Raw genomic sequence first — 23,885 nt, forward strand, 5'->3', positions numbered from 1 at the left:
TGACCACCCTTACTGCGCATGCGCATACCCTCTCCACTCCCCCTCACCATACCCCTGTCATCTACCCTCTCCCATTTCCCCTCTCCACCCACACTCTCCCCTTCACCTCTCCCCTCTCCCATACCCTCTCCACTTCCCCTCTCCCCTCCCCTTTCCACTCTTCCTCTGAAACGCGGGCTAAACATGCCGAAATTCTCTCCTGCGCAACGCTGCGAAGAGCTCGAGCGCATGCGCGTCCCCTCCCCTTCTCTCTCCTCTCCTACGCTGCCCCCTCTCGCCCGCCTGTCGACCGCGTTCCCCGCTCGCCCTGTGAGAATTAACGGCCAGGCTAGATGGAAGATACGACGCGCGTAGCATCGCTCTTCGCGTTCCACGACGCGAGCTCGGTAGCATGCCCAACGAGCGCCAACGGAACGCGATCGTGCAAGTGCTCCGGCTTCGCATCTACTCATGGTCCCCTTTAGCGGGAGATGGTGTAATATTTTTTCTTAAATGGGTTCGTCATTTGGCAAAGCCGTTCTAGCTTCTCAGGAGCAGAAAGCACCACTCTGATTCTGTTCCGGTTGCCTGTCTTCTTTAGGCGGTGAGGTGTGTTATGCATGTATGGAATGACAACGGTACGAATTCTATTTCCTTCTTGGGACTGATTTCCATTTCCTTGTTTTTTCGTCAGCTTGCCCTCAGCTGCAGATACAATCACACTGTCTGGGTACCCTGCTGACCTCAGTCGTTCTACCTGGTTTCCAAAACTGGTTGCCAGAGTATGAACACATGATTTCTTTTGGGTGCTGTCTAAGCACTGTCCAGCTATTGCTCTTTTGACAAGTTTCGAAGGGGACGAATGATAGGGTAACAGTGGTTTACATGCGCGTGGATAATATTCCCAGCAATGAAATTGACGCGTGAAGTACCAGAAGGTAGCGTTATACAGTTTCTCTATTTGAAACTTATGCTCACTGACAAACATATGTGCTGGGAATATCATCCACGCGCATGTAAACCACTGTTACCCTATTATTCGTCCCATTCGAAACATGTCAATAGAGCAATAGCTGGACAGTGCTTAGACAGCACCCTAAAGAAATCATGTGTTCACACTCTGGCAACCAGTTTCGGAAACCAGGTAGAACGACTGAGGTCAGCAGGATACCCAGACGGTGTGATATGCAGGTGAGGGCAAGCTGAAGAAAAAATAAGGAAATGGAAATCAGTCTCAAGAAGGAAATAGAATTCGTACCATTGTCATTCCATACATGCATAACACATGTCGCCGCCTAAAGAAGATAGGCAACCGGAACAGAATCAGAGTGGTGCTTTCTGCTCCCGAGAAGCTAGAGCGGCTTTGCCAAACGACAAACCCATTTAAGAAAAAGAAAGAGCCATGCATAATCGAGCATCGGGACCCCTTTTGTACCGTGTGTATCAGAAGCAGTATACGAGTTCCCATTAACATGCGGCTTCAGCTACATCGGCCAGACTGGTAGGTGTCTGAACCAAAGACTCGTGGAACACAAGAGGAAGGTGGGGAACTATCGTGATGGCAATCTTTCGGTGCATTGTCATGATTGTGGGTTGAAGATTGGTAGGCCTTGTAAACCATTGTATGATATGTGTAGGGTGGTAGCTAGAAACAGAAGCCAAGATGTGAGGGAGATAATAGAGTCGGATTTGATTACAAAGGCGGGTCAGTCATGCGTAAGCGCACCTTCCGTTATCTTGTCGTGGAAAGAAACACAGTTTCTCAGTACGTTCACGTAATATTATCAGTACGATTTTGTGACGTCATGAAAGAAAGAGTTCATATTATGCATTTTCGTAAATAAATGTCAGTCGGAAGTAAGCGCTTGTGTTGTCGTCACCTCCCTTTGTCCTTGTTTGGGCGCGCTGAAGTGATCGGTGATGGCTATACTACCACCTCAAAGCTTACCAAAGAGAGTTTGATAAAGAGCAGTGATGCAACATATCTGAAAGACTTGCAAAACATAGAAATGCATTAGCCTGACGAAGGGAACGCCACCAGCTTCGACGTTTCATCGGTGTCTGCGAAGTGGAGCTGGTTGAATATTTTTTAGCGACAAGCTGACCGACCAACTTTGGGCCGTACGGCAAGCGGAGGATGCCGCCCGGGTCCAAGGGCTTCAAGCCGTCACCTGACGCCATCATCGACAGAGAGTGGGACGGGACAGGGGTTAATCCCCTCTTCCCCCCGCCTCGCCCGGACTTTTAATAAAGTTTATTCCCTCACTCACTCTCTTTTACGACTCCATCGTTTCATGTTACTATAAAAAGTACAGCCAACCAAACAACACAAATCTCAAGTGACATTTTACGGCGAGAAAGTGATCGTGGTAGAACTTTTTTTTTTAGTGAAGTACCACTGAGCTCTTGGTGACGTAATTCCCGCAAGAAATGCTTCTGAAGAGCGCCAACAGGCGCTGATGTGGTCGGCAGTGATTTGGTCATTTCTATGCGTGAATAAATTACTAAATATATTAATGTCGATGCTCTTAATTAGGCTAAATGCATCTGAAACCATTGGTTTAGTACCGACAAATAGAAAAGAGGGACGTGAAAAGTAGACCGCCCGTTTATTGAGGTAGACGTTCCCATTTAGTTTTTAACCATGTGTTGAAGAATGCTTATTAATTGAGTATTCTACAGTCTGGTATTATTAGGATCACTTTATGGTGGCCTCTTAATGCACATTGATGCCTAAATTGCATAAGAAAGTGTGATATACGTCATTGTTTCAAAGCTGCACTGTCGCTGATTTGAGCACACCGAATTTTGATCAACAATTCGTCACCGGCGCCACCAAGAGGTACGCCGGAGAGAATAAAAGAACAGCGGATTAACATCAACCTACCCAAGTTCCACTGGATAGCAGCTGCTAGTGCGCAATCTTGTCATTAGCAGCCTACCAGATAGGGAGGAACATTTCTGCGAGCAATGCAAACCAAAGCGAAGTGCTGTTGTTTCTACAGCGGCATAACAATAAGTTTTCCAACGTGTTTTAGTCGGACTTTACATTTCGAGGTTCCAATCCAGGGTGCGGTGTAGCAGTGATATCCTCTAATCGCATCTCCAACCACAACACACTGAGAACAAATTTAGTTGTTTGTTTCTTTGTGGTACATTTTCGTTAAATAATTATTATCTGTTGGTAACTATAATGGGATTATAAGTAGTCGGCGGTAGCCTACGCAAGACAAACACGCAAGCATACGAAAAGCGGCGCGAGGGACGTTTCTCATTTGTTGCTTCACACGACGTGTGAAGATTGCGCTGCTACTGACGCCACTGAATAAGTTCCCGACGAGGACGACTTTTTCGTAATCTGTGAAGCTTTCTTGCTGAGAAAAGCCTACGAATATTCTTGTGCTACAATCAGGTGGCCGAATATTCTGGCGACTCTTAGTAACCGTCCTCCATCCCGCTGAAATGATTTGCGACATCCGTTAATCTTGTATGGCGCAAAGCGTTACAGCTATTCTGGCAAGCGCGTTACGAGCGTTTTCTTTTCTTTTTCTCCTGTCTAACGTAGGCAGGAAAATCTTCCGCGATCGCACGCTTGCCGACGATCACAGCGGCGTCATCTACAAACTACAAACTACAACTACGTTTCTACAAGCGAAACGGGCAGGAAAGGGGGATGTTGCTAAATAATGATAACATCTGGGCTTTAACGTCCCAAAACCACGATATGATTATGAGGGCTCCGGAAATTTCGACCACCTAGGGTTCTTTAACGTGCACCTAAATCTAAGTACGCGGGCCTCGAAACATTTTCGCTTCCATCGAAAATGCAGCCACCGCTGCAGGCATTCGATCCCGCGACCTTCAGGTCAGCAGTCGAGCGCCATATATAACCACTAGACCACCGTGGCGGGGCGATGCTGCTAAAGTCACCCGTGTAACGCGCTCCTCTAATACTGAGCTTGTAGAACACCGCTGAACAGAAGAGCATAGCTTCGACCTATCCATTGCGAAGCCGCTGGCTCGGGAACAAAGGAGGAGGGGGGGGGGGGGCGTGGAGAAAACTCCTGGAATCGTGGTTCATTCGACGCGACGCATCGGCTTGCAACACAACCGCGGCCCCTCAACGGACGTTTAGAAGGACGTACGTGACTAGAGGACCGGTCTACCTCCGCTCATTTGTTTTCAGTGCATACCTGGGATGCCACCTGCATAGGTGGAGAAACGTTTGTTAACTTGTTAATAATCGTACACCTTTCACATTCACGAATCCACCCTGCTTTTGGAACATTTTTGCACAGTTTACACGTTAAACTTCAAGTGACACAACTGACGAGAGTGTGGCTATTTTTCGTTCAGAGGACGCATCAAGCACCTGGACGTGGTGACGCTACTGCGGAAGATCCAGCCCCCACTGGGATTCGGCAAACTTTGCCCCCATCGGGTCGCCTGCAAGGTCAGCACGTTGATCTGCAGCATCGCGTCCTCTTCTCTGACTCGTGCTATGACTGCGTGCAGAGCATTGCTCGTGTGTTTATTTGATTCTAGTTAAACATAACTAGCTTAGACGGGAATGTCGCTTTAGGAGAGAAAGGGTGCCACCTTTGCTTGACTGCCTATGCAAGTACCGTGCCAGGAAACTTTTGTTCAGTGTAAAGAACCTTTTACAAATTACTGTTTAACGAAACTTTAAGGGGATGTACCATCTGTACATCATCTACGTAAGGATTGAGAAAAGTTCTACAATCTTGTCGTGTGCTGATGTTGTAAGCAATGAAGAGAATCGAACGCTTTGGGTCAGAAAGGTGATAAAGTCTAAAGATGTCAGCTAAAACATTGCATTCAATATGTAAACTTCACGCACTGAAATATTGATCCCCGGGGAGGAAGCGTGCTACCCAGGTGCTAGGACCTAGCAGGCAGCCGCTACATCTCCGTTCACACAGCGAAATAAAAAACAACGTTTCTGATCTTGGTAAAACACTTCTTCCCGGGCAAAATGGTGCTTTGATTTAGTATGTATACTTGTTTCTGGCGTGGAATGAAAATCGCGAGAAGGAGACAGAGAAGAGAAGACAGTGGAATCCCACCTCTGTCCAATTATAAGGGTATGTATTGCGCGGAGGAAAAAAATGTAGATAGTAAATCAGATGTCCTTGTTATCTTCTCTGCTGAAACAGTTTGGGATGTTATCGGTGAAGTTTTTACCAAGAGGCATGAATCTGTTGACGGTACAGTTCGAGTGCAAGTTGCTGCTTCCAAGCAGATGTCAAGACACGCTGTTGAAATTTCGCAACGCTGTTATAGGCACAATTACTGCACAGGAATATTGGAAATCTTTTCAAGCGTGTACACAACCTTGGAAAAAGTGTAACCAAAATATTCTAAGGAAACCGCGGTAACACATTTTGGCCCGGCTAAAATCAAGAGATACAGACGCAGATGCCTTTACAATAAAGCGATCTCCGGTGATTCTCATGTCCCTCGCCTAAATAAAGTTATGACTAATGGGAACACATTTTTGTCTGCCCCTTTTCCGTTTAAGCAGAGTGCAGGGTACTGCTTACTGCGGTAGCGGCTCTTCTAGTACACGAGAGGCGGGTTTCCGGTGCTTTCGAATCAGGCCGGACTCTAGCCATGTTTCGTAGGAAACATTAGGTTTACAATACGCAATGAGCCGAAAAGTTATATCTATCCTAATTTAATTTCAACCATTACACCATAGATAGGCACTGAAAGTAACTATATCTGCTCTGTTTATAATGTGATCAACGGGAACCTAAGCCACACCGGACCGGCTACCCTGAAACACTGTATATAGAAATCCTCCAGGAACGTTTGACAATGGTTGACATTTACATTGTCTTTACGTTGTTGCTGCCGTCCATTCTGGCATAACTAGCTGCAGTATTTACAGCAGTGAGCTAAAACGCAAAAAAAGGTTCCTCTCATATCTATAAACATTTTACATGCATAGGCGAGTTTTCATTCAAACTTCTCAATGAAAGCACTTCCATCATATTATTCAGAAATCAAAATACGCTGATTTTGGCAGAAAATATTCCAAAATAGGGGCCATTAAAACGTTCAAAGGACAACTTATGCTGTCACGGGGTCGTGACGTCGACGAATACAGCAGTCGTCGTGTTCAGGCTGAAACTCTTTATTTGGCCAAACTTGTGGCCGGAAAATGAAAACTCAAGCTACAGCAAGACACGCTGTGCACTGATATCGGCGAACAGGGCGTCGGTCGTCGATAAAACTAACAAGCGGTGAAGCGTGTCGGCATTTAAACATGTGCCGTCGAATATTCCAGCGTTATCGCTGGCTGTCGCGCGCGCTCTAGAATAAGCTAGAGTGTTCGCATCTTGCGCACAATCTTAAAAAAACGATCTACAATCATCGCGAAGATTCTCGAACAATAAGGCGCGGTTTGCGCTGAGCGTTGCTGACAGTCTTTCTGGGCGAAAAACGAGTGCACCAAAAGTGATAATAGGAAACGCACGTGGCAATACACCGAATGCTTCATTTACGACCGATATCCGAGCACTTGCACGCATGCAAAAACTAAGGGTGTTCCTACGGACTTCAGGGCTTACTGCGCATACAGAAAAAGTGTTTCTTTGTGTAGTAGCACACGTTTAGGGGATATATGGCGTGTTGTTAAAAAAAAATAGCGGCTAGTTGGTGCATTGCGCAAGTGCTCTCGTCTATTTCCCTTGTGCGCAGTATTTTTTTTTTCGCAATCCGTCCTTTTTGAATATGTGTTTTGTTCTCCATAACACCGAGAACTAAGGACTTCAGCCGCCGTCAAACTTACACCAAAGGCTCGCCTTTCAGTTGGAAGCTTGCTCTCTCTATCGCCGTAAAATGAACAATAAATGTGCACAAGGTAATAACCGGACGCAAGGCGAAGAAAACAAGAGGTAGAGCGTCACTTGCAACTGGGTTTATTTGAAGAAAGGTCCTTTTTATACAGTTCGATCAAAATGAGATTAATGCTTATTTACCTATGTACTGTGAATCCTGCATTTGTGGGCCGGATCTTATGCCGGTGTCACACGGTGCACTGCTGATCGCGATTAAGCCCGATCGCGATCAAATTTCAAAGCATTGATTGGCGCCCATCGGCGTCTTGCGTAAAGGAGTCAGTCACGATCAAGAAATTTGATCCACATCTGACCCGATCGCGATCAAAACTGACCGTGTGACACCGGTATTACAAATATTCGCATGCGCGGAAGGAGTAAGAATACCGTGGCATGTGAACTAATAGAGGTATATTTTATAAATGTCAAACGAGAATTCTGTATCACTGATACGTCTGTGACCCTCTATGGAGCAGAATCACATTTTTTTTAGAGCAGCATGATTTCATAAACATGCGGTTTTACCAGATTGTTGTGCGCAAATGTAATTGCGCACCGCGCTGCACTGTATAAAAAGGAACCTTGCTTCGAATAAGCTCAATTGCAAGTGATGCTCTTTCCTGTACTTCTTGTATTCATTGCTTTGAGTTTCATTTTTAGCTTTTGCACAGTATGAACCAACTAGCCCAACAACATGTTTTATTAAGCAACATGGAATGTATTGTCGCGGCGGCAACTTATACAGGAAATGAGTGCCTCTGGGAAAAGTGCGGCGGCACGAAAAAGAGAAAAAACGGATTCATGGTAAACAGGTTCAAACACTAACATCTAAATACTAGCATCTAAACACTAAATTAGATTGCAGCAATCCACGTCAGTGCTTTGACATGTGTTCTTTCAGTTGCTTTTTATTGTCATTCTTCAAAAGTATTGTTCTCTCGCATTCTTTTGCAGAAACTAGTATCAATGAACATGCCGCTCAATAGCGATGGTACAGTCATGTTCAACGCCACTTTGTTTGCTGTAGTTCGTACTTCGCTCAAGATTAAAACAGACGGTGAGTGCTCATTGTCCATTTCATTTCGACCTTTGAAATAGTCATCGAATTGTCTCATTGTTTTTAGAGAAGAGCTTCAGAGTGCCTCCTAACTACGCCGTGGAGGAGTAAATCAATGTGTCACGCCTGCAGAACGATGAACTGGCGGTAACGATGGCTGGCAGTAATTGCTGTAGAAAAAGAAAAAATGGCTCTTACTCTGTTCGGCGACTTGCCACACATTTAAATCTCTTTAGCGGCACACGTTAACTCCCTTTCGCCAATCATTCAAACTCTCTTTGGAGAGCGGAGGGAAGTGGGGCTGTCCAAAGGAGAATTATCTTTACGGAGAGTCATATTGTGGCAATTGAGGGCTCGCCAAACAGCTGATATTTTTGTTCTTAAAGTGTAGGTAATGCGCAATGCAGTGAATGGTACGAGGTTTTATATTCGACCAGCCTGAAGTTTTACAGAAATTGGAAGCTTTCCTGTCGACAAGTGCGCATGTTTCTTTTTTTTTGTAGTTTCACGCTGCAGATGGGAGTAGGAAAATTCTCTCTTTAATCACCCTTCGAGGCTCCCGAAGAATTTATTTGAAACATTCATTCCTTACTTGGTAGGACAGCAAAAAAAGAAAAAAAATGCGCACAGCGCATTGTGTTGGTTGCCTTATAGTGATGACTCATCTTAGAACCAGTCTTTGGAGATTCGAATTAGAACATAAGTAACCGCACAAGTACACAAGGCGCCATACTGCTGGAGGAGTACTGCGTCTCCTTCATTTATATTTTTCGTTTGATCATACTTCTCATACCTACACGTTTGAAAACGCTTGTGTTTGCAGGGAATATTGACACTGCCAATGAAGAACTGAGAGCCATCATAAAGAAGATCTGGAAGAGGACCAGCCCCAAGCTACTCGACCAAGTGGTGCCGCCCGCAGGTATGCTAAGGCGCCTTACTTTTTCTATGCGCACCCTTTAGCGTGTCATATGTATTGGCGAGCAGGTCGTTTTAAGGGGTGCACAATGTGCCGGAGTACTTTGTGATATGAGAAGTACACCTGCACACTGACTCCGAAATGGAGACTGCGTTGTCCCTCAGTGCAACCTTGATGGGCTTTGGCGCTCATATGATAAACTACAACATAAAAATAACGGAGTAGACGCGATTCTTTAAACAAGAATAAATGTCCACTGCGGATTGCTTTATTGTGACTCGTTGACAGACACCACACAGTACATTCTTAGTCGCTAAAGCGACAACGCGGCACGTAAAAAAAAAAAAATTGGCCGCGTATCTGCGTGCTTTGCTGCAAATGTCTTCGAAAGACAGATAGTCTTCTGCCGGCCGTACTACGTGAGTCCTGGTGTCATCCGCGGCCACCTGTGATGCTGTTCCCAGGGCCACTGCCAGGTGGCAGCACCATATCGTCGGCAGAGGGCTTTTGCGTGCATAGCGTCGCATTTTCAGTGCAGCCTAAGGAACACTAGTGTCTTTTGAATTACTTATATATGTATTTTATAGTAAAGGAACACACCACCTAACACTTACGTATTGATTTTGCGCCTCATATATGCGTAATATTTGCTTTTTGATCGACAAAGTTCACAAGTATGAACGCAGCTACCAGTTCAAGATGGCTGGGCGTTCAGCAAGTGCTTAAACTTTGGCCGGGTGGCTGAATCGTGTGAGAGACAGACAGAAGCTACTGTGGATGTGCTTATTACGTCCACAATAGTGGCGAGGCATGTGTAAGCCTCCCCTCGATTTCCCTCCTTCCGAAGGAGATAGCATTCATGTCCCATTGATCGCATTACTGCCTCTGCGCAGGCTGAGTCTTCATTTTTCTGTAGTTTCATTGTGATAGTGGTGAAGTATACTTATGCTGACAAGGAATAAATACACATTTGGTTGTTAGTCAGCGCCGTGGCCCCGTGTCCTTTCTTGTCCCGTCTTTTCAGCGCTGTTTCTCACTCGTAATTCGCATCCCAGTTCGCATTTTTGTTTGGTCAGTTGGTCTTTACTTGGTCTTTACTTGTTTACTCTGTTTATTCCGGCGCCTAATGCTTGCAGATAGCTGTTTCACTTATTTCGGTAAATTCTTTGCTTTAAACATTACTACGTAAATTGGGATTCAGTGCTTAATGTCGTCTAGCCTACGTCTTTGCAAAACATTTTGCGCGCCAGCGCACAACTAATCACCATTTTCTGTGCACGAATCTTGCCGTGTCTCGCTTAATGTCGTTATGTCGCGTGTTATTTATACGGTGTTGCGTGATTTCCTGCCCAGCGGACGACGATGTGACGGTGGGGAAGTTCTACGCGACCTTCCTGATCCAGGACTACTTCCGGAGGTTCAAGAAGCGCAAGGAGGAGCGAGCATCGCAGAAGGAGCCCAACGAAAGCACCGTCGCCCTGCAGGCAAGGCGCCTCACTTTTGCATCGCTCGACCATATTGTGCCTGTTCTAGAAGGTTCAAGTAGCACTTCTTGCTGGCATTCTCAATTCACACAGATCAAACATACCATACAGCCTTCCCAAGAAAGAAAAGAGAAATGAGGACGGGCACACGCAAGGGGAGTGCTAACCTTGCTCGACCTCAGAACATCGAGTCTCGAGAGCTTGGCGGTCTGTTAGAATATTAGTTGACTTAAATGACCACACATTGGCTGATGGATGAGTGCATGAGAAGAAGGCAAAGTGAGGACTGTACAACACGAAGTTGCGTGCGCAGGCGGACATTTCAACGGCTGACTGTACACAACACAATGCCTTAACGGGATAGGAGGTGCTTGTCTATAGTAACTTTCAGCGCAACAGAACGACAGACGACAGGACATAGCCGTGTGCCCTGTCATCTTTCTTCTGGCGCTTTGTTGAGCTAAACGTTAGTCCTAGTAAGGATCGTAGCTTAGTCAGGTGGTCGCGTCAGCTTACTGACTGAATTAACGAGTGTGGTAACGCCAGCGCACATTTAAACATGAACAGGTATGAAAAGCTTTTGGTGTAGCGCGAAAGGAAACACGGACACGAGAAGGCACAAGTGAACACCACACAGCGCTACTAGCAACAACATGTTTATTTTCAAGAAACCGACCGCTTATATACCATCAAAACCAGGCAGACAGCTGAACACGTGGGATCGCTCAGATAATGCGTAAAAACCACTTCACCTAAGCAAAATTATGACAGGATAAAACTTTAAATCACCGCTTGCGCAATAACCCCAACTCTTTAGGTGACTTTCATCTTTAAAAGGCGCGAAAAAAACCACAGCGGATAGGTAGGAAGGAGACAGGACGACGCGCTATCCTACCTGTCCTACCTGTCCGTTGTGGTTTTTTTCGCGCCTTTTAAAGATGAACTTGAACCAATTCGCCCAACTGTCCCTGCTAATTCTTTAGGTGACAATGTTATTGAAGGCCTGCTCACACACAACTCACCAAGCGCATCGATAAGCTCGGCTTCAACTCTAAGGCGGGTGATCTCTTCTTTATATTGACCAACAATGACGATGTTGTGAAACAATGGTCAGCGACCGGAGGCATGAACGTGGAGTGCTAGAAACCCATCAGACGCCAGTCTATTCGATTTCTAATGGTGCTCTCTTAATCGCTCATTGACACATCTGCCGGTTTGGCCGACGTATTGCTTTCTACAAGAGAGCGGAACACGATAGATTACAAAACTCTTGCAATCAACAAATTTGTTTGCATGCTTTTTTGTACAACCAACTTTTTCTGCCCTAACTGGATTTGTCATGGCGCACAGTTTCCCGAGCTTATCCGGCACTGAAAAGACTACCCTAATATTATCGCGAAATGCCACCTTCTTGAGATTATGTGACAGCTGGTGAACATAGGGGAGTACAGCAGTGCATCTCGTTTCTGTCGTTACGCGGCCTTGTGCGTTACACTGGCTTGGAGTTCTACGACTTCTTATCAGCTGTTTCTCTGCGACAGACACTAAAATATGACCTGGATAGCCAGATTCCTTAAGGCGTGAAATCTGGTTCTGGAAGCTATGCTTCGTTAGGTGGGCACAAGATTTGTTCAAAGCATTGCTGAGGCACATCGTCTCAATACCTCTCTTGGTTAGTTTCGAATGATTCGAATGAAATGGGAGTAAAGCTTTTTGAGCACGTGGTTTGTAGCTCCAGCATAGCTGGTTGTCAGAACAAACGATACTTAAGTCTAAAAACCTGATACGCCCCTCGCTCCGCCGTTCAAGTGTCACTTCTAGGGGATCAAGACCTTCGCGAAACACATCCAACACTTTGGCATTCTCACTTTCAAAATTGTTCCACGAGCTGTCAATAAAAATAATAAAATCATCTGCATAACGAAACACGTTCTTAACATTTGTCCCCTCGATACGATCTGCCACACACCGGTCACGTTCCGCAAGAAAAAGATTGCTTAACACAGGCGCTATACATGAGCCTGTACAAATACCCTTTTCTGTAAAAGTATCTCATTGTTCCATTTAATGAATGTCGAAGTCAAATACAAGTGTAACAAGGTAATAAAATCATCAGCAGATACGCCCATCATCAGCAGATACGAGCTTATCGATGCGCTTGGTGAGTTGTGTGTGATCGAGCCATCAATAGCATTGTCACCTAAAGAGCTGGGGTTCTTGCGCAAGCGGAGTTTTACAGTTTTATCCTGTCATGATTTTGCTTAGGTGAAGTGGTTTTTTACGCATTATGTGAGTGATCCCACGTGTTCAGCTGTCTGCCTGATTTTGATGGTATATAAGCGGTCTAGTTCTTGAAAATAAACATGTTGTTGCTAGTAGCGCTGTGTGGTGTTCCTTTGTGCCTTCTCGTGTCCGTGTTTCTATTCGCGCTACACCAAAAGCCTTTCATATGAGTGACCAACAAGCCCGCGTTGCAACCCTCATGAACAGGTCAACATTTGTGGCTTCATGAGCAAGGCACGCGTAGGTCAGCAAAAGCTTCGCGTGCCTTTCATTTCAACGCGCCTCAGAAATTTTCAGATGAAGTAGCGTCCATATCATAGGCGCGCAGTGAGACAGCAAGTACGAAGCGTTGCACTGAGCAAGCAGCCATTCCCAGTCGCAGAGCCTGTGCACCAGCCATGCGCATTTAACGTCACAACAGGCCACGCCCTGGCCACCTGCAGCCTTAGCCTCGCGCTGAGCTGGCACTCGACCGCGCCAGTAGGAGATGCACGCTCGTTTTCCGTGCTTTTACCGCGCGTTCCCGAAGATGGCATGTACTAAATGATAGATTAACACGACTCTTGCACGGCATAGGTTTATGACGTAGGTCACATGACAAGCTCGAGTTAAACGGTGCACTATGCACACTATACTCCATCTCACCACTACCGTTCAGCACTACCAAAGCTACGGGGTGTAAGCAAGCCACAGGTTTGCCCTGCAAAAACTAGTTCCAGATATAATGACCTTACAATTCGCAGGGTTGAGACATTTGCGCTTGTTTAGCACGTGTTACATCGCATCAGTGAGTGATATGTTTATTCTTCGTCGCATTTACGTCGGATTTCTTTAATTGTTGCATCAGTAACCGCCGGTAACTGTGGTTACAATGCAACATGGCAGCGCCCATGCAGACGCGACCGCCTGCTTCGATCCGAAGTTGCGCTTGCCACAGCGCTGACACAAAGAAATCAATGGCGAAATGAGCCATCGCTTGGCGCCATCTCATGACGAGGACAAAGCAGCAGGTACGTTTTGTCGTTATTGGCGAGATCAGACTTTTGTTTAGCCACGCCTGCTAAGCCTAACGTGGCGCGCATTTGATAACGGGGTTCATGAAACTAGCGCAATATAGTCACGAATACATTGCTGTTGAAGCGTCAGGACATGAATCTAAAGCAAATACAAGCGCTGTTTGGAACTTACGGGCCACAAAGCGCACGACGACGACGTGATAAATTCCAGGCGGACGGCACCAGCGTCAATGGGTGCAGCCATGTTCTCTTTTTTTGCCGTCTGTACACGCACAACGCGGGCGCGCAGACGCCATGGGGACGCTGAGCAGACGACGCGGCGCGGATTAATACATCGCGAGGGATTTTCACCCTTCCTATTGGCTAAGGACCCTGTAGCTTCCTTAGTGCTGTAGAGAACTTCTGAGATGGAGTATATTTATCTTCTCTTTTTCTGCTTTGTTGTGTCCTCGGCTTGGCTGTAGAGTCAATATCCAGATCATGATAGTCGCAACACTTACTTGGTGGTGTAGTAACGATTGTCGGTTGCTAACCTTAAAACATGGGTTCGATCCCGGCCGCGGCGGTCGCATTTCTATGGATGAGAAATGCTGGAGACCCGTCTACAGTGCGATGTCAGAACAGGCTAGTAGCATAGCGCGCGAAGACACACGGACAAAGAAGAGGTACGATACGAACACAAGCGCTAACTTTCAACAACGAAAATTTTATTTTCAGGATCGGTCATATATACACACACATGAAATCACGCGACCGCAGTGAGATATTTTCGTTTACAACTGATAGCACATGGAAAATTGCGTTCAATCTTATCCGTCACACAGCGTTTAAACATGACAACCGACCTTAACTATCGGGCATGCGTAAATATTCAATTTCTTTGGTGGATAATGACAGTGACACCTTGCTGATACAGTGGTCGCCGGCGGAAAGAATGCGATCTGTCTCTATTATCAGTCGTACAGGCTCCGATTTACTTCTTGAAAGAATGGCAGTATTCTCTAGTACCGGGTGGCATGCACACGTTTTGCAGTGAAGTGCTAAAAAACCGTCACCTGACACGCCTTTTACCTTATTTCGGTGTTCCCTCAACCGGTCATTAATGCATCTTCCGGTCTGGCCTATGTAACAATTGCCGCACGAGAGGGGAATGCGATAAACAACGCCAACAGCGCATGGGACAAACTGATCCTTGTGTTTCTTATCACAGACCGACCGGGTAGTCATTACAGGATTAGTAGCTCTACATAGGGTGCTCAACTTGTTCGGAGCTGAAAAGACCACGTTTATGTTTTCTCGCCCTCCTATTTTCTTCAAACTGTGAGATAACTGATGTATGTAAGGTATTACAGCTGTTCTCTTGGGTTCACGCCCGTTACCTTCACCGTTTGTCGGGGGGCACCTGTTCGAGCGTTCCTGCTTTAGCACCTTTTCCGCTACTGACACTAGCACATGTTTAGGATAGCCGGCGTCTTCCAGACGTGTCACCTGTTGATGAAAACTTGCCTTCATTAGGTGAGGGCACGACTTTTTGAGGGCATTTTTGAAGCACAGGTTAGTTATGCCCCTCTTCACCAGCTTGGAATGAGCCGAATGATACTGGAGAAGAGGTTTGTTAGCTCTTGGGCTGTAGGACCAGCAGGTCAGATTGTCAGTGAACATGAGGTGAACATCGAGAAACCGTAGTGAACCATCGACTGGCATTTCAAAAGTCACGTCAAGAGGTTTTAAACACTCGCGAACAGTTATGAACGCCTCGTCACACTCCTTTTTAAAACTCATGCTAGGGCAGTCAAGAACAACCAAAAAATCATCAACAAACCTAAAGGCTTTTCTAAAGACGGTTACTCTCGTGAGGCGTTCACACATGGCTCCGTCTAATTTCGCTAAAAACAAGTTACTAAGCACTGGAGCAAGGCACGAACCGATGCAAATTCCCTTTTTCTGTAGATAAGGCTTGTTGTCCCACTGGATAAAGGTTGATGACAGGTAAAAACGCAGCAATTCTAAAAACCCTTCAGTAGAAACACCTGTTTCATGGGAAAACCTAACGGCGCCATAACTGTCAATACATTCTTCGACACAGTGGAGAAGTTCACTGTGCGGAATGGAATAATACAAATCTTTAATATCTGCTGAGAAGGCCTTTAGACCCCCTTCAGCGTTACTTTTAAAAAACTCGATAACGTCATCCGAACTTTTCACGAGAAAAGGGTCACATATGTCAAGAACGTTTAACTTCGAGAGCAAATAGCGCGCAACTTCTTTCTGCCAAGTACCTCTCTCAGAAACTATAACGCGGAAAGGGACACCGACCTTGTGGGTTTTAGCGCTGAAAAAAACCTCTAGTAGCTTCTTGTCAGACTTTAGTACATCTTTTCCTAGTCTTTGAAGGTTCAACTTCTTGCATAGTTGAATAGCTTTTGCTGTTACTTTCGTAGGTACTATGTCCTTACGCTCGTTGAGTACAGCCGATATTGCTTCACCGGCTTTTTCAGAGAAACATTTGTGGGAAAAAACGGCGAATCCACCCTCTTTATCTACCGGTATGACACACATAGAATTGTTCTTCAAGTAGGACTCTACGCGTTTTACAGGCAATTTGAGGATTGCTGCTTGCAACGTACCAGAGCATCCAGGCCTTCCGAATTCATCCTCGCGGCATCTATTTCGGGGGCTCTCTTCGAGACTTCACGGACGACGGACAGAAGCTCCGGTTTGGTCCTCTTGGTGGTCTAGGCAAACTTGGGACCAAGCCCCAGCACTTCACGAACACTACCGGGAAGTTCGAAACCTTCGGGGACGTGGACGTCACACACAACCTTCCGACAGTTCCTGTTCACTTGACCTCGAAGTTGCCTTAGCTGAACTTGCCAAAGAAGTTCAGTCATCCGGTCAGCTAAGCCCAGGTGCTTCCGCAGAAGATTCTTTGCGACACATGGCTCATACTGGTCAAACAACCGCACACTCAGGCAGTCTTTCAGTAGGCGCACCTGTCGAAGTCGCTCGCCGCGTAGAATCTTCAGAATCCTTTTTTCATGGCCAAACGATGGCGTAAAGCCACCAAACAATGCCGTAACCTCCGATGGGACATGCTTCTTTCGAATGCAAAAGCCTAGCGCTCTCGCGTAGCTTGTTGTCGTGGCGATGAGTGCGACTATACGACCGGGGTCCTGATTTCCACAGAGAAAGGGGCCCGTTGTACTAGAAATAAAGTCCACTAGGGTACCGATATGGGCTTGTTGGTACATCTTGAACAGGCTAGTAGCATAGCGCGGGAAGACACACGGACAAAGAAGAGGTACGATACGAACACAAGCGCTAACTTTCAACAACGAAAATTTTATTTTCAGGATCGGTCATATATACACACACATGAAATCACGCGACCGCAGTGAGATATTTTCGTTTACAACTGATAGCACATGGAAAATTGCGTTCAATCTTATCCGTCACACAGCGTTTAAACATGACAACCGACCTTAACTATCGGGCATGCGTAAATATTCAATTTCTTTGGTGGATAATGACAGTGACACCTTGCTGATACAGTGGTCGCCGGCGGAAAGAATGCGATCTGTCTCTATTATCAGTCGTACAGGCTCCGATTTACTTCTTGAAAGAATGGCAGTATTCTCTAGTACCGGGTGGCATGCACACGTTTTGCAGTGAAGTGCTAAAAAACCGTCACCTGACACGCCTTTTACCTTATGTTCCCTCAACCGGTCATTAATGCATCTTCCGGTCTGGCCTATGTAACAATTGCCGCACGAGAGGGGAATGCGATAAACAACGCCAACAGCGCATGGGACAAACTGATCCTTGTGTTTCTTATCACAGACCGACCGGGTAGTCATTACAGGATTAGTAGCTCTACATAGGGTGCTCAACTTGTTCGGAGCTGAAAAGACCACGTTTATGTTTTCTCGCCCTCCTATTTTCTTCAAACTGTGAGATAACTGATGTATGTAAGGTATTACAGCTGTTCTCTTGGGTTCACGCCCGTTACCTTCACCGTTTGTCGGGGGGCACCTGTGTCGGGGGGCACCTGTCCGTCGTCCGTGAAGTCTCGAAGAGAGCCCCCGAAATAGATGCCGCGAGGATGAATTCGGAAGGCCTGGATGCTCTGGTACGTTGCAAGCAGCAATCCTCAAAATTGCCTGTAAAACGCGTAGAGTCCTACTTGAAGAACAATTCTATGTGTGTCATACCGGTAGATAAAGAGGGTGGATTCGCCGTTTTTTCCCACAAATGTTTCTCTGAAAAAGCCGGTGAAGCAATATCGGCTGTATTCAACGAGCGTAAGGACATAGTACCTACGAAAGTAACAGCAAAAGCTATTCAACTATGCAAGAAGTTGAACCTTCAAAGACTAGGAAAAGATGTACTAAAGTCTGACAAGAAGCTACTAGAGGTTTTTTTCAGCGCTAAAACCCACAAGGTCGGTGTCCCTTTCCGCGTTATAGTTTCTGAGAGAGGTACTTGGCAGAAAGAAGTTGCGCGCTATTTGCTCTCGAAGTTAAACGTTCTTGACATATGTGACCCTTTTCTCGTGAAAAGTTCGGATGACGTTATCGAGTTTTTTAAAAGTAACGCTGAAGGGGGTCTAAAGGCCTTCTCAGCAGATATTAAAGATTTGTATTATTCCATTCCGCACAGTGAACTTCTCCACTGTGTCGAAGAATGTATTGACAGTTATGGCGCCGTTAGGTTTTCCCATGAAACAGGTGTTTCTACTGAAGGGTTTTTAGAATTGCTGCGTTTTTACCTGTCATCAACCTTTATCCAGTGGGACAACAAGCCTTATCTACAGAAAAAGGGAATTTGCATCGGTTCGTGCCTTGCTCCAGTGCTTAGTAACTTGTTTTTAGCGAAATTAGACGGAGCCATGTGTGAACGCCTCACGAGAGTAACCGTCTTTAGAAAAGCCTTTAGGTTTGTTGATGATTTTTTGGTTGTTCTTGACTGCCCTAGCATGAGTTTTAAAAAGGAGTGTGACGAGGCGTTCATAACTGTTCGCGAGTGTTTAAAACCTCTTGACGTGACTTTTGAAATGCCAGTCGATGGTTCACTACGGTTTCTCGATGTTCACCTCATGTTCACTGACAATCTGACCTGCTGGTCCTACAGCCCAAGAGCTAACAAACCTCTTCTCCAGTATCATTCGGCTCATTCCAAGCTGGTGAAGAGGGGCATAACTAACCTGTGCTTCAAAAATGCCCTCAAAAAGTCGTGCCCTCACCTAATGAAGGCAAGTTTTCATCAACAGGTGACACGTCTGGAAGACGCCGGCTATCCTAAACATGTGCTAGTGTCAGTAGCGGAAAAGGTGCTAAAGCAGGAACGCTCGAACAGGTGCCCCCCGACAAACGGTGAAGGTAACGGGCGTGAACCCAAGAGAACAGCTGTAATACCTTACATACATCAGTTATCTCACAGTTTGAAGAAAATAGGAGGGCGAGAAAACATAAACGTGGTCTTTTCAGCTCCGAACAAGTTGAGCACCCTATGTAGAGCTACTAATCCTGTAATGACTACCCGGTCGGTCTGTGATAAGAAACACAAGGATCAGTTTGTCCCATGCGCTGTTGGCGTTGTTTATCGCATTCCCCTCTCGTGCGGCAATTGTTACATAGGCCAGACCGGAAGATGCATTAATGACCGGTTGAGGGAACACCGAAATAAGGTAAAAGGCGTGTCAGGTGACGGTTTTTTAGCACTTCACTGCAAAACGTGTGCATGCCACCCGGTACTAGAGAATACTGCCATTCTTTCAAGAAGTAAATCGGAGCCTGTACGACTGATAATAGAGACAGATCGCATTCTTTCCGCCGGCGACCACTGTATCAGCAAGGTGTCACTGTCATTATCCACCAAAGAAATTGAATATTTACGCATGCCCGATAGTTAAGGTCGGTTGTCATGTTTAAACGCTGTGTGACGGATAAGATTGAACGCAATTTTCCATGTGCTATCAGTTGTAAACGAAAATATCTCACTGCGGTCGCGTGATTTCATGTGTGTGTATATATGACCGATCCTGAAAATAAAATTTTCGTTGTTGAAAGTTAGCGCTTGTGTTCGTATCGTACCTCTTCTTTGTCCGTGTGTCTTCCCGCGCTATGCTACTAGCCTGTTCAAGATGTACCAACAAGCCCATATCGGTACCCTAGTGGGCGATGTGAGAGCCCGTGAAAAACACCAGGTGGTCAAAATTACGCGGAGCCCTCCACAACGGCGTCTCTCACAGCCTGAGTCACTGTGGGACGTTAAACCCCACAAAAAAAAAAAACATCAAAAAACGCACTTTGAATGAGTGGCAAAAAATGAATTCTCTGACGCGTGCGAAGCGTCTTTTGTTTTGTTAGTACTGGTTGGTGCCGACGACGTCTTCATATTATCTCGGAAGATTATTTGACGCTCAAACGGAAGCATGTGCGGTTGCAACATAGTAATATACTTTTAGCGCATCTTGATTAGCGTGTCATTATTTTGTGCAGTCAACTTAAATTTTGCTAATATCGCGAGTCCTGCGGTCTTTTACTGTAAAGGACAACACCTCTAGTCTCTACTGCTTCGCTTGCGCATAAGAGCGTATCTTTCACTTGAACTGTGGCATATGAACTGTCATAAACGTAGTACATTGTTGACCAAGCCGGTTGTTCGGAACTTCGACAGGCGGGCCTCAGAGAACTACACGAGATGGGGCCCGAAATCCGGCGCGCTGTATCCGGGAACCTGGACCAGGATTTCGAAGAAGGACTAGACAACGAACCCATGCACCGAGTGAGTGGTTGCCACTGGACCCATTTACAAAGACATCGCGTCAGCATTACGGCATCGCCAATTCCAGAGTATGCCGTTTTCATTCACAACATGGATGTTTAGTATCCGCCTGTGAACTCGTTGCGCCCGTGCTTGTTCGTTTGTGCCTAAAAGAAAAAGAAATCATATTACAGGCGAGCTCTGATGGGAAGGTCATGACCTGCGCTTACATCCTAATCTATTACGCACGAAACTGCGTTCAACGTGCGCGGCGGCGGTAATAGATGAAATAATAATGACAATAATAATAATGTTCATTGCTAACCTTCTTCGTGCATTTCTTAGAGTAAATGGCGAAAAGGATGGCGTAAGGAGGAGGTGCAGCGCAAGCATGCAGGGAAGGGAGTCAACGAGACGCGCGTCCGGTTTGCTTCAAGAAACAAAGAAATAAAGAGACGAAAAGGAAAGGGCGAGTGGTATCAACGCGGAAAACGCCCAGCCTACAACCGATGCCTTAGACAAATGTCTTTTAAGAACATCAGTGATGCCCGCATGGCTTTGCAGGCCGGCAGCACGTGGGGACATGGTTCAAGGATTCTTTGCTGTGGACAAGGCTGACTGACTAACCGGTTTAAAACAGTAAAAAGAAAATTGCATTGGACGATGAAACTACCGCAAAAACGGAATATACGCCTCGCCATCTCTTCACAGTTGCAGGAGTAAATGATGGTGCTATCTAACATTCGAATGTGCAAACCGTATAATTTTGTGAAAGCTACCCCTAACCAGAGGCCACGTAGTGAGGTCGTTTCACAGGGGGGTAGCGGAGATCGAGTTTGTAGCTCTATTGCTGGACAGAGCTTGCGGGGCGCCGACAGTTGGAAACGCTTGGGTCGTCCCAGAAACAAGGGCAGTAGTGCAGCACTGTGCCGGCTCACGTTCCATGCACTTCGTATGACGCCGTAAACTCGAGAAAAAAGAAAACTATTTCGCTTTCGTCGTCCGTCGCCTCTCGCCGTACATGCTAGCACCGCCGCTACTATAGCCTTTAGAGAACTGTTTACTAACAAAAAGCTGTGGGCACTGTGCAGCGCAATCACACCCTGTTCGGCAGCATGTGGTCGTCGATGCGGGCCGCGAGCCGGCCGCACGGCGGCGTGTCGGGGACGACCCGCGTCCCGCCGCCGCAGGGCTACCAGCACGCTAGGGTCTCGCCGACGGCCTCGCTCGACCACCGGCTGCCGCAGCGAGCCTCCAACCACGTGCAGCTGCGCGCGAAGCACGACGGCACCGTGGCCTCGCCCAGGAGCCCTTCCAGGTATTTTCCCGGCAAGGGTGGCTTTGTTATGGTAGTTGGAGATAGTCTTTTCTCTGTAGTTGGCGACAGTCTTTTCTCTGTCTCTGGGGCGAACAGCGCAAATAAAATTAGACACGAAGAAAGAAGCACGTACATGCTGACCCAATGTAGTAGCACAACACGAAAACTCCGTAAATCACTGCATGACACGTTGTCACTTGAACTCCAAGTGCGAGGCGATACTCAATGGTGGGCCTCTACACAAGCCATCTCTGTGTCTTGCAGCGCGACTGACGCTCTTGCGACGCACTGTATTTGTCTTCTCTTCGTGTTTAGTTCGAACGACGCTTTTTGCCGCAATAAAAATCATTAGGAGTGAGCAGTGCCAAACGAGATAATATGCATAAGTGGCGCTGTGACCTTTGTTTTGCCTGTGTTTTCTCTCATTATGGGCTGTTACCCTTAGAATGTGTAGAATACGATCCTCTCCTCTACTTTCATTGTGTACGTGTATGGGACACTTCTGTCAAAGCCTTGAAGACGACACGCGATATGTAAACTAATGCGGAATTATCAGTTATTTCTCTTCGAAGCTGAATTGTGCAGTTTAGCCTTGCCAGCTAATGTTCGAAGAGAGAGCCCATCGCGTCCTTGTGAAGGAGACAACCTTATCCACTTGCTTGCTTCGAGTTCTTCCGTGTTAACTCCCCGCCACGCAATGTCAAGAATAGGATTTCGCCAATACGTGCCGTAGCCTTCGCAGGATTATACGTAGTTAGTCTGCCTGCCCAACACGCGTTGTGACTTAGCAAGACTGGCTTGTACTGCCTGCTCGTAATGGAGACGGCGATAACAGAGCACCCGCGCTTACGAGCTTTCGAGGTTACCTGGCGCATAATAGGACATGTTTACTAGCGAAAAAGACGAGGACGAGAAGAAGGAATACAGGACCTTCTTCTGTATACAGGACCTTCTTCTGTCCTGTATTCCTTCTTCTCGTCCTCGTCTTTTTCGCTAGTAAACATGTCCTATTATTCACGTTACCAACTAGCCCAACTTTCCGCCTTAAATGTTTACCTGGCGCAGTTGTTTGCAAGCAAAACGCTGGCTCAAATATGTCAAGTCGCGTGTTTAAGTGAGCAGGCCTCAGTCTTCCTCCTTTGTTTTACGTGCGCCCTCTGAGTTGTTATTCAGTGCGAGCATTATATTAAACACGACGAGTTAAACGTGTGCTCTATAGCATAAATAGCATAAAGCTAAAAAAATAATGGGCCTCCACTCTTTAGAGCAGGGGTCTCAAACACTCGGCCCGCGTGCCTCTCGCCAGTGGTCCGGACCGCACTTGACTGTGTTCGTTTCATATTTCTTTTCTTAATAAGTACGTTCATGATCTACACAGGCGGGAGTGGTCTCAAGCATTTTTGTTTCTTTCGTGAGGCACCCCGCGCGGTCATCATGTGTCAAAAGATAGCCTGTGCTATTTTATAATCCGCGTCTAGATTTCAGTCGATCAGTATCGATATTGACGCAAGACAGATACCACGCTACAACCACGGAGCAAGAAGTGTTTGAGGAGGAGAATCTCTAGGCCGCGGCAGCGTGCGAGGGCTGCGCGATAGCGTCACGGCGCAATGCGGTTTACGCCGAAGCACGACAGATGACGCTTTCGGCCTGTTGCCATCTTTTACATGCTCTTCTATGGACGCGACGCATAAAAATCGTGATAGCGCCTCGTACAATGTAAAATTCCTAAGATTTCTCTCTGTAACATCAATCGGTAGATATGACAGATATTTTAGCTACTAATGGATACTGCCAGAATTATAGTCCGTACAGCGCTTTAAACGAACTGCTGAGCCCCTGAGCAGACGACGTCTGCCGCCGCATGCACGCGCTCCTCGCTCGCATGTTGTGCGCGCGCATGCGTAGGTGGCCTTGGGAGGGAAAGTTCTCTTCGTGATTTACTGGTTTCTTTCTCTTTAGCGCTCTCAGTGGCTTCAGCGTGTTGCGCCGGCGGCGCTGACTCCTCGATGTTTGCGCGCGCTTTTGACGTCGCGACAAAGGAAAGTGCTTTGCAGATTTCGACCAGTGCTTCTTCAGGATAAGGCGGAAATGTTCCGTGCCGAACTGCAGCAGTGGGTACGCGTTCTGCAAGGAGAAGGTAATTATCTTCAAAGTTCCTAGTGACCCAGAGAGGTTGGAAGCGTAGGCTCGCGCCA

The 23,885-nt window shown here is 46.5% G+C and overlaps 1 protein-coding gene across 1 annotated transcript in view; it reads left to right on the plus strand.

Annotated features, from left to right (window-relative positions):
• LOC119400224 (muscle calcium channel subunit alpha-1) overlaps positions 1–23,885 on the plus strand; it is a 129,833-nt gene that overhangs the window by 101,209 nt on the left and 4,739 nt on the right. The window contains exons 27-32 of the mRNA XM_049420240.1: positions 4,336–4,432; positions 7,800–7,902; positions 8,726–8,824; positions 10,175–10,305; positions 20,283–20,390; positions 21,461–21,687. Coding sequence (XP_049276197.1) covers positions 4,336–4,432; positions 7,800–7,902; positions 8,726–8,824; positions 10,175–10,305; positions 20,283–20,390; positions 21,461–21,687 — 765 coding nt within the window. The remainder of the gene's footprint in view (positions 1–4,335; positions 4,433–7,799; positions 7,903–8,725; positions 8,825–10,174; positions 10,306–20,282; positions 20,391–21,460; positions 21,688–23,885) is intronic.

Source organism: Rhipicephalus sanguineus, chromosome 10, assembly GCF_013339695.2.
Source record: "Rhipicephalus sanguineus isolate Rsan-2018 chromosome 10, BIME_Rsan_1.4, whole genome shotgun sequence".
Lineage (NCBI taxonomy): Eukaryota > Metazoa > Arthropoda > Arachnida > Ixodida > Ixodidae > Rhipicephalus > Rhipicephalus sanguineus.